The sequence below is a fragment of the Neoarius graeffei genome, chromosome 21, assembly GCF_027579695.1.
Source record: "Neoarius graeffei isolate fNeoGra1 chromosome 21, fNeoGra1.pri, whole genome shotgun sequence".
Taxonomy (NCBI): Eukaryota; Metazoa; Chordata; class Actinopteri; order Siluriformes; family Ariidae; genus Neoarius; species Neoarius graeffei.
This window is the reverse complement of record NC_083589.1, coordinates 39819883-39840834: the sequence shown is the minus strand read 5'-3', so window position 1 is coordinate 39840834 and position 20952 is coordinate 39819883. Positions and strand designations below refer to the sequence as shown.

Below are 20952 nucleotides of genomic sequence, written 5' to 3'. Positions count from 1 at the left end.
TCAAAGCAACAGCCGTTTGTAGTAGCAGTAGCAGTAGTAGTTATCTCTTATGCTAGCTGTTAGTGTAATAATGCGGTTGTGTAGCCAGATCTGCACGAGACTTGAATATTTATGAGGTGCGAGCGAGAGTCGGTGTGTGTGTGTGTGTGTGTGTGTGTGTGAGAGAGAGAGAGAGAGAGAGAGAGAGAGAGAGCCGCGGCGGCTAACGGCTTTGTTCCTCTCCCTGAGATACTGTAACAACTTCAACACACTTTCTCTTTACTTTTCTTTGATCTTTTCTTCGTTTTAGAAAAACTAGTTGCACAGATGAAGCCAGAGCCGCAGGTAAAGCTTAAACATCCATATCCGAACAGCTTTCAGTCGCTGTGTGTATAAAAAGAGCAGGCAGGGAGTGTGTGTGCATGTGTGTGTGTGTGTGAGAGAGAGAGAGAGAGAGAGAGAGAGAGAGAGAGTTCAACTTTATCGCTGTTAAATCTCCCCTTGTTGTTTCCGTTTGCTCGTATGGAGTTTGAACGTTTTTCTTTCTTTACTGGAAAACGCCACACACACTAATCACTTTAACTTTTTCTTCCACTTGCTCTTTTTCCCTACTTACATTTTCATCATTCTGTTCAATTATAGGACGGAGAGCTTAAGAAACAACTACACGAAAGGCAAACCCGAGTAACAGCCCTAAGCGAAAAACAAGTAAGAAAAACATCCATGTTTCCTCCATACTAGTTTTTAAATCAGTGATGTTCATGTCGCGACCTCAGGTGTTTATTCAGTCCAGAGAAACACCCAAGGCTTTAAAAGTGTCACAGTGGACTGTGGTGTTGGGTCAGGACAGAGGAAATGCTCGTGGAAGGGACTGAAGTGTGAAATGTGAAATGTTTTAGCGTCCATTTTGAGCAGGTCGACATGTTTCTTCTTGTTTCTGGAGAGTCGCTGAGTCCTGTATTGCTTCAAAGGGCGCTTTTTTAAAGTCTCAAACATTTACTTTTTTCCACACATCCGTCCTGAAAACATTACAAACGATCAGTAAAATGTGACATATGAAGTTTATGTACTTATTGGACACTTTTCGCCGAGCTTGTTATTTATTTCTCCTGCTTGGTCACATGACGACGTGGTAGCGTTTGATTCGAGCTCGAGCTCGGCTTTCACTTTTTTTTCCCCAATCCCGAATCAAACAGCGCAGTTAGTTACGAGATTAATGAAAGAATCAACGCGGATTTATTTTCCCTCTGAGCTGTTTGTCGGACAGGGTTTACTGGAGCTGTTCAGTCCTGAAAGCAGGAGCTCTGTTTCAGCACCACGGACAGATGCCATAATAGCAGCGCTTCAACACAAGTCCCCATCCTCCTCCTTCCTCTTTCATCAACTTATCCTTGTCCTTCCTCACTCAACAAGCTGATAAAGTTAAACACAAAACTCGAATCGCACTCGTTGTTTAGTGTGTGTGTGTGGGGGGGGGGGGGAGGGGTTGTATGAAGCGTTTCCTTTCCCACTAAGTTTAATCGATCTCGTTTCCTCCGGAATGCAGTTTTTCAGCACTTGGATTGGAACAGCGCCTCGTCTTTCCCCTCTCTGTCCTCTGCAGCGTTTAATCATGTTTCACACACCAAACTCCAACCATCATGCATGAAAAAATCCTGGAATTCTTGTGTGTTTCTAGTTTATAGAGGTGTGTGAAGTGTTTTTGGTGGTTATTTGTGCTGTACTGTTTTTCTCTAGCGTTTCAGTTTGATAGTGGAAGCTTCCATTTTGTGAGAGAAGAGGGGGGAGGTGGCGGTGTTGGTTTTCTTCCTAACATGGAGCAAAAAAAAAAAAAAAGTCTGCAGCAGAGAGTTTGGCTGTGTGGGGGGATGGGGGTCTCATTCATACCCAACATTACCATTTTGATGGCTTTGATGCTGTTTTTGGAGGAGGAGGAGGAGGAGGGGGAAGGGTGCTAAAGGAAGAGAGAGAGAGAGAAAAGGCGAGTCAGCACAGCGCAAGAGCTTTTATCGGCTCTCCCATTTTTACAACACAGGAAGGAATTGTTTTCGACTATGGAGTGTTACTATGGCTACATTCTAAAAGTGCATACTGCCGCCCTAAGTAGTGTGTCCGTGGTGTTGTGATGTACTGTTTTGACATACTATTTAGTACGCTAGCATGGATGCATGGATGCCATTATTATTCCCTACCATTATTTTCCTGTCATGTCTAAGAATAGTTAGAGACTGGACTCTTTATGCCTCTGGAGCTTGAAGAGTAAATATCAAACCTCCATCGTACGTGTAATACTCACATAAGTGTAATTGTTGTCAAGGTCATGGGTCATTTTACAACTCAGTGACTAGTTTAGTCTTGAAAACAGGTGACTCCTGTTCTCAGGGTTTTGCATGTTCAGTTAGACCGATATTCTACAGGGTGTCTGGAATCAATAAGAACATGTTGAGCAAATACGTTGAAAAAAATCTGCAAAATCATTATCCAGCAGCTGAGAGGATAGTGTGAGAGTAAGGGTGAACATGTAGGGTAGGATTATGGTGAAAATAATACACAGGTTCCTGGTTATACACTTGCACTTTTTGACTAGTACACAGTTATAGAAGGGAAATTATTTACTGTTACAGTATCCGGCAGTGGCGAACTGTTACTATTAGAGCTGGGACTTCAGCTCAGCCAAAAAGTAGATTACATTGGGAAATGAATACTTAAGTGTGAGTGAAAAATACTGTGGTGAGCGTGCAGCGTGGAAGAAGAGTCTGGAGACAGAAATCTTAGTTTCTCGGTTGTTAGCCTGTGCTACTTGCTCTCTCATTGACTTGACCACTTTATTAGCATTCGCTAACACTTAACTCACGGTTAAGCTCGTGATGGCCTTCAAGAAGGCCTCGGGTGATACATTTTTGGTCCCTCCCACTACAAATCAAAATCTGATTGGTTAATTCATCTGTCACTCCCTACATACACATACACTGCCATGGCCTTCTGTCCCAGCAATGAAGTCCTAATCAATGAGTGAGCCAGCTCTAAACTCTTCTCAGCCTACAGACAACAACAACAAAAAATCTCACTGGATAAACTTATTTTAATGTTTTCAGGACAGTAACCCTTTCATTTCTGAAGAAAATTTGATAGAAAATGAGGCCGAATTAGAATTAGAAGAGAATAATTATAATTAAATTAAATATAATATTTGAAATGCTGATATGTTTGGGCCTTCTCTGAACGCCTAGAAGGCCCTGACGGTTCCCCTCTGCTATCCGGTATGACCCAGATGAGGATGGGTTCCCCTTTGGGTCTGATTCTTTCAAAGTTTCTTCCTCATGATGTCTCAGGGAGTTTTTCCTTGCTGTTTCACTGCCACCTGTCGCTTGTGCTTTAGGAATAAATGTATCAGTTTCCAATTTACATCCAAAATTGATATCTTTCTGTTAAGCTTCTTTATATCCATTGTTAAAAGAGCTATGCAAATAAAATTGAATGGAATTTTACTCTCACTGGTTCCTGACTTTTCAGAAACCCTGTTAGTTATACTGTATAAATATATGTTTAAAAAAAAAAACTAATAAGACCATTTCGAAAAAGTGTTTTTACCACAAGTGTGATGGGGTAGAAGAAAATCCCACAGTTAGCCTTAATTATACTGAAGACTTAAGCCTGTTTGTCTCTCCATCTTTAAAGATTAATCTTTAATCTGTTATTCTTCACACTTCTTAATCTCTTGTACTTTATTATTATTATTACTACTTCAGCATGGATTTATTTTATTTATTGGCCTTTTATGATACCTCTGCACAGCATTTTTGTCAATATCAGCGTTGTTTTTAAATGTGTTATTCAGATGGATTTGACTTGTTGAAATACAGAGAGTGATGTAATGGCTCGAAGCATTGGGGACAGACCTGGCATCAATAGCAAAGAAATAAGCAGTACAAATGGACATGAAATATAAATCTACATTAAGTAAGCAACCTTTTGACTAGTAAATGATGTACTTGTGCATGTGGTATAGTATTATAATAGAACGCTACGACTACTTAATACCTACCTATTAAATAATTCATCTTGAAACATTTAGATCAGTGGTGCTTACCTAAACAGTTTGAGAGCGTAACTGTTTTACATACAGCAGGTAGCCTTTAATTTCAGATTCACTCCCAAAATGACATGCAGTCAGCAGAAAAAAAAAGCTGATTCGCTAAATAACTACTAATACCAGTGTGCGCGTGTGTGTGTGTGTGCAAATGTTCCAGTCTGTTAACTGAAGGGAAAGGACTGCTATATCTGGAATAAGGTAGCTGTAGCATTACTTTTTACAATATTACAGGTTTATTTCAGAGCCTGGAAATCATTTGCTGAGTCAATAATAATTTAGACATATGAATTGTCAGATCCTGTGACCCTGACCAGGATAAAGTGGTTACTGAAGATGAAAGAGTGAATGAATGAATGAATGTCAGAAGCAAAACTTGTGTTCACGCTGTTCTTTCTGTTTTAAAGGAGGACTGAAGTCATTTTTAAACTTGCTTTATTTCTTAATTAACGTGTTATTCAATTACGTTTTCGGTTTTAGTAACCTTACATTGTGACTCGTATTGGCAACTAATCGCAATTAAATATTATACTTATTGGCCTATTCGGTTTTTAGCCATGTTGAATTTAGTTCGTTTGGTCCACGGCAGGCGTCGCTTATCCGCGCGATCTTCACGAGACTTGTGCGAGACTTCGAAACGTGAAGTGTCAGCCAGGTAGCCTAATAAACTAGACCCACCCGCCTAGCGGCCAAAATATTTTTTGCCTAGCGAGTGGGTCTAGCCTCGCACCATATAAACAAAAACACCCCGGGCATCAAATCATGCCCGCCAATCACAATGCAAGGTTTTTGTTTGGATTCTTTGGGCGGGCTTTTGCAGGAGTGACGACAAAGCTGCGCGACGCTGGAGAAAGCACAACAGGAAAGACGGCTATGGCTAGTGAACAGCGCGCGTTTGACTCCGCTTTGGAATCAGTTTTAGAAGAATTAGACTTGGAGTTTTCGTTGAAACATGAGCAGGAAGAGGCTCTCCGCTCATTCCTTTTCAAGAAGGACGTTTTCGCTGTTTTGCCGACCGGCTATGGCAAAAGTCTGATCTACCAGCTGGCTCCACTCGTAGCCAAAAGGATGGGGCTAGTTTGTGCAGTACGAAGAATTAATAAACAGCTTTGAAACATTACTTTTTGATTGTTTCTTATTTTCCCGTTATTTTAAATTTAAGGGAAATTATTTCACCAAACACCACTAAATAAAAACTCTCAAAAACAGTTTAAGCAAACCCTTGAAAAACACTTGGAAAAAATGTGTATGTGGTACAGACTCCAAACTTGTGGTCATTATCTCCAAACTTCTTAATATCTAGAACCTGTTTATTAATTAATACGCATTTTGAAAAATTATTTAATTTCAAGGTCTCCCCCACTGCTTTCTGTCGCTCTGACTACGTCACAGTCACTGTTGCGCTGATTGGTCAGAGCGTTGGCCTATACGCACAGAGACAGTTTGAAAGACAGCGGTTTGTTCCTCCTACCCGCTTCAGAAATGTCTACGGATCGAGGCCAGACTAAATATTCACATTTAGTCTGGCTTGCCAGGCTATCAGCCAGGTGTCAGCGCTACCATTTTGAAAACTGTTTTCCAAACAAAATATTGCACAAAAACGAGTTTAAATGACGATTACTGCCTACTTTTTTCAAACTTTCCTGATTGCTATCAAAACAAACAAAACTTCCAGGTTGATTACGTCAGCATCGAAAGAGGGCGCGCACATCTTTTGACAACGTTGGCAGATGTCGGTCACTTTGATTTCTGCTGTACGTTTTACTTCCGTCCTACGATGTCTCGCACAGGTCTCAACGAATCTCGTTTACGGCCATTGCTTTGACATATGGACTGATATATTACAGAGCATATTTCAAACACTCATAACTTGCTATAGCAGTGACAAAATAGATATCAAAAATGCATTCCTATATTTAATAAAATGAGATAAATAGAATTTTGATAAGAAAAAAATTTGCCTTCGGTTCTCCTTTAAGAGTCTATTTTGGGACTCTAGCAAAAAAAAAAAAAGAAGAAAAAAAAAGTTGCATTATGACTTATCTTTCACAAAGACTTCAGTACCTGGCACAGTTTCTTGAATGAGTATAGACAAATATGACAGATAAGAGATAAATATGTTCTTTTTTTAAATAATTGATGATCTATATTACAGATATAATGTCATAGAGGGTCAGTAAAAGCTCAAAACACCTCATTCATTTGTAATTCAGAACCAAAAAGATCCCATTCCCTCTATCCTTGACTTGCAAGTGACGTCAAAGCAAAATAGAAACCCAGATGTCGGCCATGTTGGTGGAGATACAAATGTGGGGTCAAGCGACATTCCAGGGCTCGAAATTCTTTTTTTTTTTTCACCAGCCAGCCAGACTAGTTCCCTTCCAAAGTAACTAGCCAAACAGAAAATCAACTAGCCAAAATTTGTTCATGTATGAATTTTACTTCTGTCAAAAATAACGCAAAAGAGAGTAGTTACCATTGTTCATGACTAATGTGTATTTATTTCAAGACCCGAGTATTTTGATACTGTTGTTAAATACATAAATGAGAACAACACAGAGCACCATAATATAATATCAACAAATAATAATATATTGGAAAACTTGGCAACTTGGTGTATGAGTATTGAAAGCAAATATACTTACTATCATGTCTATAGCACCCAAAATATGTCCAACATGCTTTCTGTATTTAACCATTTATGAGAGAGAAAGCATTAGGAGCTTCATATTGACTAGGAACCAACTTGAAAAAAATTAATGATTCCATAAAAATCGTATCGCAGCCAAGGCCTACCCTGCTCCCACGTTTGCTTATAAGTCCTTTGTCGTTTCTCCTCTTCAGACTGAGGTCGCTTTGTCCCCGTCTCTGGCGGTTTCTGTACACCTTTCAGAAAATTCCACATCGCAACGTAGCTTTGGCAGATGTAGATGTAAACAACAACAAAAACGTATTTAAATGGGCAATAATGTGGCCACATCTACTGAATTTGATAACGTGATGTGGCAGCTGGGGCGTGGCCAAGCATCGGTCTGTGAATGAAGGGCGGAGTCAGAGAAGGTAAGTGGTGGAATCATTGCACCTGATGGGGATTAACCTGTGTTTGTGTGTCTTCCCCAGTGACCACGCCCTTTAAAAGGAGCTCATCTCATCTCATCTCATTATCTGTAGCCGCTTTATCCTTCTACAGGGTCGCAGGCAAGCTGGAGCCTATCCCAGCTGACTACGGGCGAAAGGCGGGGTACACCCTGGACAAGTCGCCAGGTCATCACAGGGCTGACACATAGACACAGACAACCATTCACACTCACATTCACACCTACGGTCAATTTAGAGTCACCAGTTAACCTAACCTGCATGTCTTTGGACTGTGGGGGAAACCGGAGCACCCGGAGGAAACCCACGCGGACACGGGGAGAACATGCAAACTCCGCACAGAAAGGCCCTCGCCGGCCCTGGGGCTCGAACCCAGGACCTTCTTGCTGTGAGGCGACAGCGCTAACCACTACACCACCGTGCCGCCTTAAAAGGAGCTGTGAGCCATAAAGCTAGAGACTTGTCAAAATTTCACACTTCGTCTGTTGTTTACACATAGAAGTAAACTAAATGCAAAAGAAGCCCTAACTTGCCTTTGCAAGTACAACTGCTTTGTTATCGTTGACTAGTTTAATTAATAAGGTATTTACCCATCCAGAGACAAAGAAGTTATCGGCTTCCGTGGACTTATAAGCCTTCATTTGAGATTTGTCGACCCACGAAGTCTGCCAAAGCAGATAGAACGCGATATCTGGGTACTCGATGGTCGGTAGAAGCATCTTATCTTCAAAAAAGTCTGACTTTTTAAAACAATATAGGTCAAAACCACACATATCTATCTTCTCTTTGTATCGAATCTGCGCTTGACCATTCAAATTGTGGTAATAGTGAAAAAATTCATTATTGTTTACAGATATGCTTTCAGCTGCTGCCATCCGAGTTGCTTTGTATATCCACCATCATGGCGGACGCTCATGACGTAGCACATTTTGATTACGTGGTTGCAAGTCATCTACTTCTTATTTATACTTTCAGCTGTATATACAGTACTGTGCAAAAGTTTTAGGTACATGTAAAGAACCGCTGTCGACCAAAAATGACTTAAAAATAATGAAATGAAATGTTTCAACAATACTATAAACAGCAGTAAGCCACAATAAACGAAACAAAGTCAATATTTGGTGTGAGACGACTCTTTACTTTAAGAAAAAAAATAGTAGTCTCAGGTCCAGTGAGTGCAGTTTTATAAGGAAGTGAGCTGTAGGTTTTACTGAGCATCTTACAGAACCAGCCACAGCTCTTCTGGACACTTTGACTGTCACACTCGCTTCTTCATTTTGCACCAAAACCCAGCAGCCTTCATTATGTTTCCTTTTTTAATCTGAAAAGTGCTCTCTTATGTAATATGCTGCTCAGATACATCTCATCTCATTATCTGTAGCCACTTTATCCTGTTCTACAGGGTCGCAGGCAAGCTGGAGCCTATCCCAGCTGACTACGGGCGAAAGGCGGGGTACACCCTGGACAAGTCGCCAGGTCATCACAGGGCTGACACACAGACAACCATTCACACTCACATTCACACCTACGCTCAATTTAGAGTCACCAGTTAACCTAACCTGCATGTCTTTGGACTGTGGGGGAAACCGGAGCACCGGAGGAAACCCACGCGGACACGGGGAGAACATGCAAACTCCACACAGAAAGGCCCTCGCCGGCCACGGGGCTCGAACCCAGGACCTTCTTGCTGCGAAGTGACAGCGCTAACCACTACACCACCGTGCCACCCTGCTCAGATACAAACATTATTTATTCTGTAACATTTAATTTTATGCTGGAACATGAGTATTTGGAACTCAAAAATGTTTTTGTACTGACTCGATAATGTAGAAGTTATAAAATAGAAATCTATAACAAAGTTTGTATTAAAAAAAAAAACAGGGTGCCTGAGACTTTTGCAAAACTTTTGCACAGTAATATATATGTGAGTGTGTGTGTGTGTGTGTTGTAGTCAAGTCACTAAACGAGTCCAAGTCCAGTCTCGAGTCCCCAGTGTTCAAGTCCGAGTCATTAAAGAAAACTGAGTCACATCTGAGTCGAGTCCATTATTGATCCAAGTCAAGTCCGAGAACAAGACTCCAACCGCACCATTTAACAGTGGCTGTTGCTGCCTTTATGTGAAAACGTCTCTGCTACTGTGTTGGACTAACGTTATTGCTCGACTGACCCATTTTAGTTAATAGGCTACAGATAAAAAGCTTGTTCATCGCTCAGCAAGCCCCGCCCACTATCAACAGGGCAAATAACATGAGAGAGGGTTAACACTAGCTACTTCATCGGTCAGCAAGCAAACCCTGTTATCAACCGAGCAATGAACAGAGCGTGTCACTTACTTCTCTGGGTGGAGTCTTGCCAAACGACGATTGAAGTTTGAGGTTGTCCCCGTCGTCTCCTCGATAGTTCTTCTACGTATGGAACACACAGCAGTACATTTTTTCCCACTGCACGAGGAGTCTGTCTAAGCAAAGCGGACAATCCTAGTAGCTTCTCTCCAGGCATTTTAGCGCCATTAACGTTAGTTTGTTCCTGAACATGACGTATGAACAGGTGAATGTGCATTCTCTTGCATGAAATTAGTATAAAAATTAACGTAGATATAAATATCTTATGCCAAATATCTTATTATGGCATGTTACAAAAAATAAAGAAAAAAATCAGAGTCCTCGTCTCCAATTTACGAGTCCGAATGCAGTTAATGCACGAGTCCGAGTCATCAGTGCTCAAGTCCAAGTCGAGTCACGAGTCCTTAAAATTAGAGTACGAGTCAGACTCGAGTACTACAAGCCTGAGATAGATATATCACACACACACACACACACACACACACACACACACACACACACACACACACACACACACACACGCCAACCTATCAGGATTGTATATGCTAATAATCACTGACATGAAGATAAGATGAAATAAATCTTACAGTTCTGTTGCACTAAGAAATAAGGAGATGGCCTGGAGCAACAGGAAACAGTACGATTAAACAGGAAACACGAAGGTTAAAATATCGAATTCTTGCACTTTGTTGCATCAGAGAAATAAAGTTCCCAACAGCGTTGAACTCAGATGGATTTCATTCACGTCTTCACTTCAGTTTTTTTCTCTTTGGACTACACGAGCTCGGATGTGAAGCTGTAATGTGAGTCCCTGTTGAGAACTGCGTTGTGTTTTTGAGTACCATGTTTCAGATTTAGGGCAATGCTACTTTAGTTAATAGGTGTTCGGTTACATAAAGAAGTCTTTACTTAGTAATGTGACGACAGCTGCTTTTTGGCAGTCTTGCTTTTAGTGTCTGTCTGTTTGCTTTGTATTTTGTCCAGTGTTCGTTGAGTCACTGCTCCAGAACCGAACAAAGCAATCAGGGAATGTGTGTGAGAGCCTGGATGGAACGTGTACTAAGAAAGTAAAAGACAATCAGAAGCAAAGAATGGGGAGAGGGGGCAGGTTAAAGTTTAAGAGACAAGATAAACAGGAAGTACAAGAGACAAGATAAACAGGAAGTACAAAACTAAAACCAAACATTATTTTAACAAAGCTGTGTGTTTATAGTGTACAGTTATAGAAGAGGATTGATTTATAATCTGGTGTTGCACAGAAGACATTGGATTCACTTTTGAGTCTAAAGGGTTTTTTTTTTTCCTCAAGGAGTTTTTCCTCGTCTGTCACCTCTGGCTTGATCATTAGAGTAGAATTGAATTCATATAGGGTATAAAAAGCATAGAGACGTGTGTTCAGGGCAATGCACACACACAGGAACTGGCGTAGATGTTTTTTGTATGAAAGACATTCAGCATCCTGTCAGGAGTTATTTGTGTGGATCATGTGATCTAAGTGGAAGGTGGTGTGGTACATGCAGGCATGTGATTGGCTGTGACAGATTTGGTCAGATTTGGGGTGAGCAGAGCTGAATCCTAGTCCCTCTTCCCAAATCCAGACTATTGCAATCACACACGGTTGATTGTGGCCATTTTGCACAATACAACTGTGTTAACTCATGAGGTTGTGCCTGAGGGTTTCGGCCTCTAAAGCGATCCAGTGATTGTTTCTTTTTCTTCTCGCTTTGGTCATAGATTTACAGCAACACAGATCTCAGAGAAAGACAGCGTCGTGGAAGTCTGTATTTCAAAAGTAGCCAAAAAAGATATACTTACACGAAAGAAGTTGCCTTAACCACTTTTATTGTACAGAGCCATTACAAAGCGCTGGGAGATTCCGGGAAAACACACCTCTGAACTTCTGTTAGCAGTTTTGAATTGGGTCCCTTTTTGGGAGACGCACTCCAGGACCACCCCAAAATGAAATGGCAGCTCCTCATTAAAATCATTGTGAAAGGACTTTCTTTGTTTGAAACACAGACTTCTGACTGCCCCAGTATGGGACTTCTCATTGGCTAAAACATATTTCCTGCTATTTTTTAAAAAGAAAACAGACATACTAGTCTTTACCATACGACATTTTAAAGGAGAACTGAAGGCAATTTTTTTTATCATCAAAATTCTATTTATTTAATTTTGTAAAATATAGGAATGCATTTCTGACAGCTATTGTGTCACTGCTATAGCAAGTTATGAGTGTTTGAAATATGATATGTAATATATCAGTCCATATGTCAAAGTAATGGCCATAAACAAGATTCGCTGAGACCTGTGTGAGACATCGTAAAATCAATCAAATCAAAGTCCTTCCCATGCCATGTGGCGCATAGGGCGGCACCGATCTCCATTTCCGTAGCCCTCGGCCTCTCGCCTATTACATAGCTAGGGTTACAGTGGGGGGCTGGTCCTCTGGTAACCATGACTCCCCACTCACATCTGTATTGCAGTGTGCCTTACCAGATGGCAGTAGGTACCATTTTTATGATGGTCTTTGGTATGACCCAACCGCGAGTAGCACTCGCAATCTCCCGATCGAGAGGTGGAGACACTAATGACTAAGCCAACTCGCGGTTAGATGTGATACATCGTAGGACGGAAGTAAAATGTACAGCAGAAATCAAAGTGACCAACATGTGCCAACGTTGTCAAAAGACGCACGCGCCCTCCTTCGAATGCTGACGTAATCAAGCCAGAAGTTTTCCCTGTGTCCAAAATCGTTCCCTACTCACTATATAGGGCACTATATAGTGGGGACGCCATTTTGTAGTGCTGTCCGAAACCTTAGTGAGGATTATGTGGGAAATACGCTCAGCATATATTTACGCTCATGCATGTATTTATTTTGAAAACCCACCAGCCGCCGGATCTGGCACGTTTTAATTGTGTGACAGTAATGATGTAAATACCAGTGCGACGGACTCGTCCTTATCCTGTCGTCTTTCCAACTCTTCTCTACTCCACATTGGTTTGAAGTCGTATGGAATAATCTCCATCACTGATGAAGCTGGCAAATCTCAAAATTAATCTAAATTGGAATGATATGGCGATCTGGCCGCTGTGTAAAGAGTTTTCAAAATGGCAGCGCTGACACTTCACATTTGAAGTCTCGCACAAGTCTTGTGAAGATCGTGCGGATAAGTGACACATGCCGTGGACCAAACGAACTACATTCAACATGGCTAAAACCCGAAAAGGCCGATAAGTGTAATATAATATGCCAATACGAGTCACGATATAAGGTTAATAAAACCGAAAACGTAATTGAACAACACGTTAATTAAGAAATAAAGCAAGTTTAAAACTGACTTCAGTTCCCCTTTAAGGGTTTTAGTACTTAATGTCAGGTTTGTTTTTGTCACGTGAAATGCCTTTATAATGATAATGATAATCAGTGGTGGAGAACACAAAATGATCACATACACACAAGGTCCTCGAAACATTTAAACTCAAATGGCCCTTTTCCACTACCCTTTTTCAGCTCACTTCAGCTCGCTTCAGCTCACTTCAGCCCGACACGGCTCGCGTTTCGACTATCCAAAAACAGCACGACTCAGCTCGCTTCAGCCCTGCTTAGCCCCCAAAACTCGCACCGTTTTGGAGTGGGGCTGAAGCAAGCCAAACCGAGCTGAGTGAGGCTAGGGGCGTGAGCAGACACTCCCCTGCGCGCTGATTGGTGAGGAGGAGTGTCCACACACGCCCCGCGAGCACGCTGGGATCTGTAAACACCGTAAACCCGGAAGAAGGAGAATTACGAATTACGAGAATTATGAAGCCTTATGTGCCTCGCCTCATCTATACGCTCTTGCCCGTATCTGTTGGCGTTGTCGGTGACAACAAGCCACAGCACCAAGACCAGCAACACTAACGACTCCATGTCCTCCATGTTTATTGTTTACTCTCCGGGTTGTGAGACTACCGCTTAAAAGCTCACTGATGTCACTGTTTGCGCCGCCTAACGACATCACGTGACGTCCACCCACTTTCGCTAACTCCACCCAATGTGTCCACCCACTTCCAGCCAGCACGGTTCAGCGCGGTTGTAGTCGAAATGCAACTCCAACAGCTCAACTCGGCTCGACTCAGCACCGCACGGCTCAGCCCGACTCAGCACGGCACGGCTCAGCCGCGTTGGTAGTGGAAAAGCGGCAAAAGTGTACTTTGCTCAGCTTAAAGGAGCTTAATGTTAAAAATACTCCCTAAGTATAACGTAATCATAAATTAATGCTAAATAATACAATAATTTCACCATGATCTCGATTTTCATCTCTAGTTCAACTCTTTCAAACTGAAATAAGAGGCAGGGCATTGGTAGGCTGTTCCTAGGTTAGTAGTTTGGGGAAGGGAGGGCTGGTGCGAGCACGGTGAATAATATGGTCCGCAGTCCTGTGGGAGCTGAGACTCCCTTCCAGATGCTGTGTGTGAGTGGCAGCTTGGGCTGGGTGAAAGGTTACAGAAATCAGGCAGCGTCAGCAAACATGAACATCTTTCTCTCGCTCTCTCTCGCTCTCTCTCTACCTTTTCAGAATGGGGATTGGGGACGGTGTCGGAGATGAAGTTTACTATTGGGTCTGGTGACCTGTTTAAATGAGTAGAATCGTGTTATTAAGACAGCTTCATGCTTACAAAGGGGAGAACGAGATGTAAAAATCCGAACATCCTTAACATCCTACGGTAGATATATTTAAGTTATTCGAGTCGTACATGAACTGATAGCTGATGAGGTATGTAGCGCCGAGTTGGTTATAAGCCATGTATGACAAGATTGAATGGAATAACTGTTTTATTCTATCCATACTCACTGGATTTTGAGAAACGGAGCATTTTTATTTTTTGCAAGTTTGATAAATAAAAACTTTATACAAAACATCCGACAAAATAATTTCTGCTTAGAATGTAAACGAACCGGCAAAATGACAGCAGCAATTTGTGAAAAATGCGATAATAATAATAATTCTAGAAAAAAAGATACATTCTTACCATCAAATACTTTCATTCCATATTTTGCTTTTTTGTATTTTTTTTGGGGGGGGGGGGGGGGGGGGGTCTTTTCGGGCGGCACGGTGGTGTAGAGGTTAGCGCTGTCGTCTCACAGCAAGAAGGTCCTGGGTTCGAGCCCAGCGGCCAATGGGGGCCTTTCTGTGCGGAGTTTGCATGTTCTCCCCGTGTCCGCGTGGGTTTCCTCCGGGTGCTCCGGTTTCCCCCACAGTCCAAAGACATGCAGGTTAGGTTAACTGGTGACTCTAAATTGACCGTAGGTGTGAATGTGAGTGTGAATGGTTGTCTGTGTCTATGTGTCAGCCCTGTGATGACCTGGCGACTTGTCCAGGGTGTACCCCGCCTTTCGCCCGTAGTCAGCTGGGATAGGCTCCAGCTTGCCTGCGACCCTGTAGAACAGGATAAAGCGGCTACAGATAATGGATGGATGGTTTTTCTTTTCGAGTAGAGTTTTTATTTCATCCTCGGTTGGTTCAGCAACACGTTCCGCCATTTTGTTTTTCTCTACTCGCGGTATATGAGCTGATATCCTAGTAGTAGCCAATCAGAGTGCTCGATTGCTCATATCCAGTGAATGTGGATGGAATAACAACATTTATAAATGTATTTCAAAGAATTGTTATTGTATTTCACAAACATGCTTTGCTGTTCTGATCTGTCAGTGTTAATTTGGCGAGATAATTGGATGCTGTATAAGTTAGAGAGACTCGCAGTTAAAAAAGTGCCCTTTTAAACTCTGTCCTTGTGAGTGTGCATCTGCTGTAATGGAATTACGGGGTGGAAGTGGTTCACTACGTGTAGACACTATGTAATAAAATAACTCTGTGGTTCACAAAATGTCAGGATGCTACACTTTGCAATGAACTTTCTGTTTTTCAACACTAAAACACCTCATTAGAAGGCATCTGTATTTTTCTACACATTAGCGCCATGGCAGACAGGGTTTTTTCTTTTTTTTTTTCTGGAGCAGGGATGTTAAAGCGGGGCGGCACGGTGGTGTAGTGGTTAGCGCTGTCGCCTCACAGCAAGAAGGTCCTGGGTTCGAGCCCCGGGGCCGGCGAGGGCCTTTCTGTGTGGAGTTTGCATGTTCTCCCCGTGTCCGCGTGGGTTTCCTCCGGGTGCTCCGGTTTCCCCCACAGTCCAAAGACATGCAGGTTAGGTTAACTGGTGACTCTAAATTGACCGTAGGTGTGAATGTGAGTGTGAATGGCTGTCTGTGTCTATGTGTCAGCCCTGTGATGACCTGGCGACTTGTCCAGGGTGTACCCCGCCTTTCGCCCGTAGTCAGCTGGGATAGGCTCCAGCTTGCCTGCGACCCTGTAGAAGGATAAAGCGGCTAGAGATAATGAGATGAGATGAGATGAGGGATGTTAAAGCCAGAGCATCATTCTCTGCTCAGCCTCTTGTCTAGAACACAGATGCAGAGAACCTGTGTATTTGCATCTTACGCATTCTGTTTTGACTATGAACTGAAGTTTAATTTAATTATTGATGGCCCTAGATGGTCTTTCTTTGTGGTTTGGACTCTGGAGCAGAAGAAAGCTGAAGCAATGCATGATTCATCATAAGAGTGTGTATGCTGGAAAGGTCCAAAGCAAGTAAACATGCGTGAATGTGTGTGTTGCACTGTATGTCTACATCTGCAGCTAACTTTTTAAAGGTTACTATGATGCCTCGAGCATCAAAGGATTTTTTTTTTTTTTAAAGAGTTTCACTAAAACACGAGTTTAGTTTGTGCATGCTCAGGCCTGGTTTAATCTCAGACATATGTGTGTGTTAGGCTTGGGGATTTTGATACGAGTTTGAATCTGTTCTGAGGGAGGCATGAACCAGTAAAGGGCATCCAAATGTCACCCTGAGAGATGGAGTGTGGTGGATGGTGGAAGGCTCTTCCTAAACTCTCCCAGGTCGATAAATCAGAGTGCTTTTTGTTCCCAGGCACTCCTGGCCATGCCAGTCCCATCTTCGTCTGCCATTTCCTTTAATCACAGTGTTGGGAAGGCTATGTGAAACAGTTCCTGAGCTTAATTAAGAGAGCCGTGTGAGAGCTTTGCCATTATTTCTTCAGGGAAAGACAGAGAGAGAGAGAAAAAGAGAGAAGGTTTGATGCTAGATGGAAGGGCGGTGTTATGTTTCTGTCCAACATTGTCCTCTACTTTATTCACGTCCTGCAGGGTACAAATCTGTCCATATCGGTCTGTTAGAAAGCAGCAGTCATTAACAGGGCTATAAAGACACTTCCAGGATGTCTTCAGTGCCACAGAAAGGACACTGCAGTCACAAAAACGAAAGACGTGTCCACAGAGTTTGGCCGACGTGTTGCCTGATGTGTCGAAGAGCTGCGTTTTTCTCACTTTTAAGGAGCCAATTATGGAACTGTGTCATAAACATGTTGCGAGTCACCTGTTCTTAGCACAATGTTCTTTTTCTTGTGATGAGAGATCTGCTCTGTTCTTTCCCTCTCCGAGCTGCCAAGCGCCTGGTTATTATTGTGCAGCAGGCATTTCCAAGGAGTCATATTAAAAGTGCTGATGTGGCTTTGCTGGCAAGCCAATAGAAGGAGAGAAAGGCTACAGTGAATTAACCCACGTCTACCGCCATGCCAGCCTAAACACTCCTTCTGTCTAAGCAAGCCATGCATACAGTACAGGAATTTATATCTGTTCAGATACCATTTAAAAATCATGCCACTCTGCACTGATAAATCAGACTCGCAGCACTGGGAGCTTTAGATAACCTGGGCGGCAGATTGCTCATGTTATCAGATTTTTGTATTTTTTTTAAATAAACAGGATTAAAAAGGCGGCACGGTGGTGTAGTGGTTAGCGCTGTCGCCTCACAGCAAGTAGGTCCGGGTTCGAGGCCTGTGGCCGGCGAGGGCCTTTCTGTGCGGAGTTTGCATGTTCTCCCCGTGTCCGCGTGGGTTTCCTCCGGGTGCTCCGGTTTCCCCCACAGTCCAAAGACATGCAGGTTAGGTTAACTGGTGACTCTAAATTGACCGTAGGTGTGAATGTGAGTGTGAATGGTTGCCTGTGTCTATGTGTCAGCCCTGTGATGACCTGGCGACTTGTCCAGGGTGTACCCTGCCTTTCGCCTATAGTCAGCTGGGATAGGCTCCAGCTTGCCTGCGACCCTGTAGAAGGATAAAGCGGCTAGAGATAATGAGATGAGATGAGGATTAAAGAATCATACAGCCATGAGTAAGGGTGGCTGATGACGGGCCTAGTCCCAACTTTTATTTATTTATTTACTCCGTACTTGTTTTTCCAACAGAGAACATGATTGGGCCAGAGGAAACACTGCTCGTTATTAGTACCAGAACTATATGGAAAGCCACGTGGGTGTAGTTGAATGGGGACGGTCTGTCATGCTTCCACACAGCTCTTTGTTTCTGTAGCTTGAAGTCCAACATTAATCATGAGCATTACCTGAGGACAGGGCTTTAAGAGAAAGACGAGATAACACACTCTAATAGCTTAAAGCTATCAATTGCTGGAAATAAACAGCAACCAAATTAAAATTTCACTCTCCCGAGTGCTTGCCAGCGCTGCTTTTCAGCTCAGTTCCACCCAGTAACTTTTCATTACTTCGACTTGATCAAGAGTCTTGGTTTTATTTCTATTATTTAAATTCCCAGTTTGTGGGAGTGGGTGGGGCTGTTTGTCTGCTTTGTATTTCTTGACAGCAACACTGTGGTGTAGTGGTTAGCACTGTTGTCTCACAGCAAGAAGGTTCTGGGTTCGAGCCCAGTGGGCCTTTCTGTGCGGAGTTTGCATGTTCTCCCCGTGTCTGCGTGGGTTTCCTCCGGGTGCTCCGGTTTCCCCTACAGCCCAAAGACATGCAGGTTAGGCTAATTGGTGACTCTAAATTGACCGTAGGTGTGAATGTGAGTGTGTGTGAATGGTTGTCTGTGTCTATGTGTCAGTCCTGCGATGACCTGGTGACTTGTCCAGGGTGTACTCTGCCTCTCGCCCATAGTCAGCTGGGATAGGCTCCAGCTTGCCCGCGACCCTGCACAGGATAAGCGGCTACAAATAATGGATGGATGGATTTCTTGATAAAGGTAAACACTTAGGTGCACTTTTCTGTTTTTTAATGTTTATTGCACACATCCTGTATGGAGCACTTGCATGTGACGTCACAGCCGATCCAGATTGTGACAGATGCCATCTTGTCGATCAAACGCCATTTTCCGCCTTCTACTTCTACCTTTTCTTCTGGAAAACCCTACTATATACAATTCTACTACAACAGCTGCGGCTACAAGCTCTCCCTACCTTTGCACGTTTTTTATGTTTTTTGTGTGTATTTTTGCGTGTTGTTCGTCTGTACCGGACTTCAATATCCACTACAACCGTATGGACTTACTGGACATTGGTTTCCAGCAGAAAATGACGGTTTGTAGCGATTTCCATCGCATGCACAACATTCCGGACGAGATAGCGAGACCAGCGGGGTCTCCGTGGATTGTTATCGGAAGCAAAGCGAAGGAGGCGGCGTCGGGAGCGGAAGCAAAAGCGAGGCTGCAGGCAGAGCCGGCCTGTTGACTAAGCTCAGAAAACAGCCACTCAAATCTCCACTGCTAAGCCTTTACCTCTCCAACGCCAGAGACGGACGATTTGGAATTACAGCTGGAATTACCTTATTCTATAATCGGCTGGTCAGTGCTATACTCAATACTTAAGTGACTTACCCGTCCAATGAGGATTATTTTCTTGTTTACAAGATGCCGCGGCTGACAAATCCTGAATTTCTGTAAAGATAACTGTCCAGAGATTTATAAGCACGCAGTGCTTCACCACTGAACAGTGAGGGAAAGTTAATGAGGTAATTATACAAGTCTGGGGTGGGGTTTACATTAGACCGTATCAGCGGATCATCAGATTAACGTTTTTAAAACGATTCGCGTGCACACAGCAACGCCAATACACGATTCGCGTGCACACAGCAACGCCAATACACGGATACGCTCGGCTCCGCAGGCATCCTGCGCTCCAAATCACTCCGCCCTGAACAGCGAGTGCCCTCTGGAGGGTGCGCACTCCGGCCCTGCGCAGCTCACAGAGCGCGCGAGTGAAGCGCACGAGCAGTGATTCGGGACTGAGACGCTGTGTGTGTGATCTCAGTGCATGTCGGGCATGCGCGTCACTTACCACTTGCAAGTGGAAGGATGGCAAGCCTAAAGACAATCATAAGTACTCAATGGGCAGTATTTGCATCAGTATTTGCAGTATTTTCATACTTTTATACTCTTTAATGAAAGGTGATACAAGGCGGAAGTCCGTGCCGTTTTTCAGCAGTCGTGTCACATGACCAACGCCAGCGAATCAGGAAGGTAGATGTCACAGTGACGTTGTCCAATGACGACGCCAGTTAGAGCTCAGCACAGCGTATCCGCGTATTCTCAATGTTTACACAGCACCGGACCAGACACGATCTGGATCGAATACGTGGACCCTGGCGGATTCCCGTTTCCCGGTGTTTCCAGGCGTTTTAATGTAAACGGACAGTGCATCCGCGAAGAAAGCGAGACAGATACGGTCTAATGTAAACTTGGCCTGGGTATTCCGCTGGCAGTTCAATATCCACTGACACGGTCGTGAAAACTCCGTCCGGTAAGCCATAAGGGTCACTAATCTGTAGGTCGTTTATTTTAGACATATATCTAATTATCTGTTCATTAGAAAAATGAGCCGTGTAGTCCGTCAGTTGAAATTGATCCATTCTGTACACGAGTGCAGTAGTATTCAGCTGTGTTTTTTACCGACAAGATGGCGGCTGTGTACTTTCCGGTCACGTGACTGCAAGATCTCTATAGGACTTCTTCTTCTTTTCCTCATAGCCAGCAACGGCACCACTGATGACATTTTAACAGTCCATCATTGATGTGTCTAGGGCATTTAAACTTCACGGAGCCCATCCCTCTCCAAGCTCAACCAATGGACAATTTAGAGCCACCAATTAACATAACCTGCATGTCTCTGGACTGTGGAGGAAACCGGAGCACCCGGAGGAAACCCACGCAGACACGGGTGGAGAACATGCAAACGCCACGCAGAAAGGCCCCTCGTCGGCCGTGAGGTTCGAATCCAGAGGTTCTTGCTGTGAGACGACAGCGCTAACCATTACACTGCCCTAATAGGACTGTAAAGCATTAGTCTTTATAGCTCATTTCAAAAGTTCTAACAGTCACACACATTCATGCCTGGAGAATGTTAATGCCTAAGAGGGCTTTAACTAACGTTTAGCGTCGCACTGTGATCACATCAACATTACAGTATGTCATTTCAAAAACAATTTCTATTCAAGACCTTAATAGGTTGGAGCTGAAATGGCTGTTTGGTGCAGGGCTGTGCTCCAAATCAGAACTCAGAGGACGTTTTGAAACTGAGAGGACATTTCCTCAGTTTA

At 43.2% G+C, this 20952-nt stretch overlaps 1 protein-coding gene across 2 annotated transcripts in view; it reads left to right on the top strand.

The window, feature by feature from the left end:
* phf21b (PHD finger protein 21B) overlaps positions 1-20952 on the top strand; it is a 160549-nt gene that overhangs the window by 576 nt on the left and 139021 nt on the right. For both annotated transcript variants that reach the window (XM_060903102.1, XM_060903101.1), the window contains exon 2: positions 622-687. In XM_060903102.1, coding sequence (XP_060759085.1) covers positions 622-687 — 66 coding nt within the window. The remainder of the gene's footprint in view (positions 1-621; positions 688-20952) is intronic.